The sequence below is a fragment of the Physeter macrocephalus genome, chromosome 8 (genome assembly GCF_002837175.3).
Source record: "Physeter macrocephalus isolate SW-GA chromosome 8, ASM283717v5, whole genome shotgun sequence".
Lineage (NCBI taxonomy): Eukaryota > Metazoa > Chordata > Mammalia > Artiodactyla > Physeteridae > Physeter > Physeter macrocephalus.
In genome coordinates, this window is record NC_041221.1 from 123616586 (window position 1) to 123622793 (window position 6208).

At 44.5% G+C, this 6208-nt stretch overlaps 1 protein-coding gene across 1 annotated transcript in view; it reads left to right on the forward strand.

Moving 5' to 3' along the window:
* The first annotated feature begins 4300 nt into the window (after nt 1-4300).
* PHAX (phosphorylated adaptor for RNA export) overlaps nt 4301-6208 on the forward strand; it is a 15009-nt gene continuing 13101 nt past the window's right edge. The window contains exon 1 of the mRNA XM_024121535.3: nt 4301-4858. Within this exon, the coding sequence (XP_023977303.1) occupies nt 4763-4858 (96 nt within the window). The 5' untranslated portion in view covers nt 4301-4762. The remainder of the gene's footprint in view (nt 4859-6208) is intronic.

Below are 6208 nucleotides of genomic sequence, written 5' to 3' on the forward strand. Positions count from 1 at the left end.
GTCATCTGCAAAGAGTGACAGCTTTACTTCTTCTTTTCCTATTTGGATTCCTTTTATTTCTTTTTCTTCTCTGATTGCTGTGGCTAAAACTTCCAAAACTATGTTGATTAAGAGTGGTGAGAGTGGGCAACCTTGTCTTGTTCCTGATCTTAGTGGAAATGGTTTCAGTTTTTCACCATTGAGGACGATGTTGGCTGTGGGTTTGTCATATATGGCCTTTATTATGTTGAGGTAAGTTGAGAGTCAGTATTTCTAACCAGTTCCCAAAGTGATGGTGACTGTTGTTTCCTGGAGTAGCCAAAGGAGGAGGGTTTTTGGTGGAGGAGAAAGGATGTTTTGGTTTTGCCACTTTGTTAAATTATAAATTAGAGTTTTCTAAAGAATGAAAAATATTAAATTGTGGTATTTCCCTTTAAATATACTGCCTGAGTATATTCTTGCTTTTGAAGAACAAAGACAGTTTTGATCAATTTCCTTTATTCTCCATTTCTTCTATCTTCCTGCAGGGGGTTACTTCTTTTTTTTTTTTTTTTTTTTTTTTTTTTACAGCAGGTTCTTATTAGCTATCCATTTTATACATATTAGTGTATATATGTCAATCCCAATCTCCCAATTCATCCCACCTCTTCCTGCAATATTCTTTCCACCCCAACCCCACCCCTCCACCATCCCATCTTCCATCTAATTCTACAATAACTGGGCTTACTCTATATAAGGGAAATAGCACCATCTCAGTCAGCATGATTTGGGCATAGTTAAAAATATACACACACTCTCAAATCAATTGAATTAATAAGGTGTCTCAGTGATTCCAAGTGGACTTGCCTTGTGGCCTTCCACACTGCAACTAGACAGTCATTGTATGTTTCTACACAAAGCCTGTGTTTTCCTCTCAGTGACTTTGCCCTAGCTGTTCTCTCTACCCGTAAAACCCTTCCTTCCATCTCTGCATTCATGCTTGAGCTTTATCTGTTCCATCCTCATGACACAAATGATTTCAACAAACCATGTTGAAATCGTCATGTATCAAGCACCTATCAGAAACTGTAGTTAAGTGCTGGAGATACCTGAATGATGCTTCCACTTGAAAATGTTATATTTTTCCCCATTAAGGCAAGGACCATCTCTGACTCATCCTTGCATGGCTCCACAATTCCCAGCATCCTACCAGGCTCACATACATTTACATCAACGAAAAAATGAAACTGTAAACACACCTCGGCGGTAGAAGGCAAGGATACCCTGTCCAGCATTGGTAATCTCTATCAACAACCCAGCTACTGTTTTCCATCCACCCCTAGAACTGAAGAACTAATTTCCTTCATTTTAATTCCCAAACATTTTAATAGAGAATTTAATTCTCCTCACTTTCTGGGCTGCCAGTAAGATTCTTTGTACACGTATCCCAACACCACATCCTTCCAATCTCTTCCCTTCCATTCGATTCAAAAAATGAAAAGGCATTTACAGATGCACTAAATTTTAGCAGCAACACATAATGCTCTCAAGGAATGTTAACTTCCTTCTCTTCACTAAGAAGAGAGGTTCATGGCTGTCTCTCTAAACCAGTTCTGGGATGATAGACACCAGCAACTGCGTATATGGAAAATAGGGATTGCATCTCTCTTCTACCTTCTTTTTTCAAAACTCACTTAGCCTGCCAATAGGAGGTCAGGAAAAATCATCAACGATGAATTTTAATGGGGCAAAGCACGAAGAGATAGAATTAAATGAATCATATGAAAGCATATTTCCCACTTGAAAAAGAATTAAATGGATCGTACATGAAAGTATATATAAAAACTGCAAAGCTCTATAGAAATTTAAATGTACTGACTAAACTCGGGACACCTTGAATCAATTCTCTATGAAAAGTGGAGAAGTTAGCAAATGGCCAATTCTGCTTTTCAAATGACTTATCAAAGGCATCATAGGGTGGTTATAACAAAGACTTTGGAGTCACAGCATAAGTACAAATGACCTGTGCTTGGGAAGTCTTCATGAATACTAGCTGTCTTTGTTCTTCAACAATAGCTGGCCAGAAGGCAGAGGGATTTGATCTGATAATGCATGCTTGCCCCAAGGCAGCAGTAAATTGGAAAAATCACCAAGGATAAAATTTCATTATTGTAAACTCAGAATCTGATTTATCAGAGCATGAGTGAATGACACTAACTATTATTGCTCTGGGCAGGCTCATATTAATCAAGCTAACCAAAAAATGATGTTGCAACTAAAATGCCGGCTTATTACTTGATGGGGAAAATTATTCTCAGAAAGGACCAACCATTCACATCCTCTAATCACTGCATTCTCTCCCAGGGTATATACTACCTATCTAGTGGTTTAGGAGCCCAGAATTTAGAAGAAGAGTTATTGATTAGCAGTATATGATTCCTCCATTCAATGGCATCAGGCTAAGATAGTCTCCCCAATGTCTAAATTAAACTGTAGATTCAATGCAATGCCAACCAAAATACCAGAATTGGCAAGCAGAGTCTAAAGTTTAAATGGAAGGGCAAAGGATCTAGAATAGCCAAAACAGTTCTGGAAAAAAAAAGAACAAATTTACATTACCTAATTTTAACAACTATTATAACAATTTTACAATTGTTATAAAGCTACAGTAATCAAGAAAGTGTCACATTGGTGTAAAGATAGACATAAAGATCAATGGAACAGAATAGGGTACTCAAAAATAAACCTTCATATATATAGTCGATTTTCAATGAAGGTGTCAAAGAAATTCAAGGGAGAAAGAATAGTCTTTTCAACAAATAGTGCTATATTATTTGGAATTCAGGCACACACACAAAAAAGGAACCTTGACTCTTACTTCACGCTAGATGTAAGAATTAAGTCAAAATGGACCATAGGCCTAAAGGTAAGAACTAAAACTCTTCTGGTGGAAAACACTGGAGAAAGTCTTTAGTGTGAGGGGCTGTTCTATGCATTCTACGGTATTTAGCTGCTTCCCATACTACATAGTAAAATGTTAATAATAACATGAAAATGTACTCCTACCTCACACCACGCACAAAAATCAATTGTAGGGGCATTGTAATTCTATGCAAAGGTAAAATAATAAAGTTGTCTAAGAAATAGGAGACCTGGAATCAAGACACAGGTCTTCAATAGCTTAGCTGTGTAAACTCTCTTCAGTTGTCAAAATAAATTGGACCAGGTGACTTCTAAATTCCTTTATAGGTATTAAATTCACATTTCAAAAATCGAAATTCATTTTTTTCCATACAGTCTAGACACATATCCTAAGGAAATAATAAAACAAGTTTGTAAAAAGACATGTTCATTGCAAAACACACCAACAGAGACTAAAAAATGAGGCTACCTTCATGCAATGGAAAACTAGGGAGTCATTAAAAAGAAGGAGCCAGATCTTTATATTCTGGTATAGAAAGGTGTCCAGATAAACTGCTATATTGGTTTTTTTGGCCGCGCCTCGCGGCTTGCAGGATTTTATCTCCAGACCAGGTATCGAACCCAGCCTCCAGCAGTGGAAGTGCGGAGTCCCAACCACCGGACCCCAATATTGTTTCTTTTTTTTTTTTTTTTTTTTTTTTGGCGGTACGCGGACCTCTCACTGTTCCGGACGCGCAGGCTCAGCGGCCATGGCTCACGGGCCCAGCCGCTCCGCGGCGCAGCATGTGGGATCTTCCCGGACCGGGGCACGAACCCGTGTCCCCTGCATCGGCAGGCGGACTCTCAACCACTGCGCCATCAGGGAAGCCCCAATATTGTTTCTTTTTTAAAGTAGATTGAAGAATAGGAAAAGGTACAAATAACAAGATCCCCTTTACGCAAAAAAAAAAAAAAAAAAAAAAAAAAATCAAATATTTCTTGACCATCTTTACATACAAGAAGTCATGTAGGTACGCAGGTAGAAACGAGCGAATAAAACTGACATTTTGGTGGGGACCTCAGACAAAAAATTTTTAAAATACATATATGACTATTGATGCCATGAGGGGAAAAAAAGGGTTTGAGAGTGACAGGAGAGACCCTGTTTTAGTGAGGGTGGTTGAAGAAGACCTGTCTGAGAAGGTGGCATTTAATCAGAATCCTGAATCATGAGACAGCAAACCTGTGCAAGAATGGGGTGTCGGGGTGTTGGAGAGTCTGCCAGGCAGAGGGAACAGCAACTGCAAAGCCCGTGGGCCGGGAAAGGACAAAGGGTGCCTGAGGAACAACGTGAGCAGCGCCAGCGTGGCTGGAGAGCCGGAGGGGCACACCAGACAGGCACACACCCGCAGCCCTGCTGGCCGTGCTAAGAACTCAAGCCTTATCGTGCGGAGGAAAGCCCTGGAAAATCTGAGCAGGGCAGTGACCTCACGTCCCGTCTGGAAGGCTCCTCGGGAAGCTACATTCAGGGTGGATCGCAGAGGAGCAAGAATGGAAGCAGGAAGGCCTGCCCAGAACATCCAGGCGAGGGTTGTGAGGCCGAGGGAGGAATCCCTCATGGCTGCCATCCGTGCGCATCTTTAGGTTTGCCGGAAACAGGTCGGTAGGGAACGCGCCAGAGTGCTGGGGCAGCAGAGGACTCATTCTCCCAGAGTAGCGTTAAGCGAGCGGGTTGCAATGATGACGCAACATCTACGAGCCTTGACCCAGGCGTCTGGGTCCACCGGCCGCCGGGGCGGGAGCAGCCCCCTCGCGGGGGCGCCCGACCAGTCACAGCCAGCCGGACCAGCCCGCCGCCCCGCCGGAAGTGCCCTCTCGGCCCGCTGCGCCGCGCCGCGGGAAGATGGCGCAGGAGGCAGGCGACATGGAAGATGGGCAGCTTTCTGACTCGGATTCCGACATGACGGTGGCACCCAGCGACAGGCCGCTGCACGTGCCGGTGAGTGCGGAGGGGGCGTGGGTGACTCTGGGCCGGGAGCGCGGAGCGCGGAGCCCGGGCTGCAATGAGGGGTGGGCGTCCCCGGGCCCGGCGCGCGAGCCGGCGCGGCGGGGAGGGTGAGGGGAGGGCGGGCGTCCCGCGGCCCGGCGCGCGGAGCGAGAGAGGTTGCGGGAATAGGAGGCCGTACGAACCTAGCCCGGCGTCTCGCTGCGAAGCGGGGCCCGCGAGGCGGGCTGCCTCCCGGAGGCGGGCTTGCGGCTGTCTCTTCCCCGCCTCTGGTGCTCCGCTCCTCGTTTTCTAAACCTACGGGCTTCCCCACTTCGGCGCCGCTAGGTTGTCCCGGAAGGGCAATTTTGCCGAAAATGTAGAACCTGGGGACATCGGCCTGCAAACAGCCTGTGGCGCTCATGTGCACGCTGAGCAGAAAGGGAGTGAGGACCAGGGATGAAGTTCATCACTTGCTCAGAGGCCTGGTCTTCCATATTCCCCTGGAACCTAGCTTCGTCATGCCATAATGTGGCACTGGGTTTTGTGTTAGCTTGCTAGGTTTCTAAGTAGGCGTTTGTCTTGGCCGCCCTACTAAGTAGCAAGCTCTTTTGAGAAGGCTTTAGTGCCAGGCTACTCGCGTTCGAATCCTGGCGTCGCCACTGTGTGACCTGTGACAGGGCATTTAGCCTGGTGCCCCCATCTTAGAATAGGAATGATAATAGTACGACAGTAATAGGGTGGCTGTAAGGATTCAGTGGAGCCTGAGTAATGGCTGACAAGTGTTAGCCATTATTATTTCAAAATAGGAAGACTTACCTTCTAGACTTAAAATACCCCACCCCCATTTCTAGCACATATTAGGAACTTAACAGATACTTTGTTTAGTGTTTAGTTGAAAAAGCAAAGGTGATTCCTTTTGCCTAGAAATTTCTTAGGAAATCGGTACCAAAATATTTTGTTTTTCAGTCTCTTTCAGTTTGTTTTACATAGATTGACCCATGACTTGGTAAACTTAATGCCACGGACTGCAGTTTTAAAAGTAATTTGTCGGAGATTCTTACACATAGGAGTTTACTGTCTAGTCTAAAAGGAACACACTCACAAAACCATATAAAGGCAGTTGATGTAATCAAATGCATGGCGGGCATCTTTGGAAAGGAAGAAAACAAGTTCTGTTTTAACTGCTAGTAACAATTATCGTGTATGTCAGTTTCAAACATTCTGACAATAACTGAAAAGATTGAAAATCTTCTAAAGGTGAGAATTAAAAGCTTTGGGGCTTCCCTGGTGGCGCAGTGGTTGAGAGTCCACCTGCCGATGCAGGGGACACGGGTTCGTGCCCCGGTCCGGGAAGATCCCACT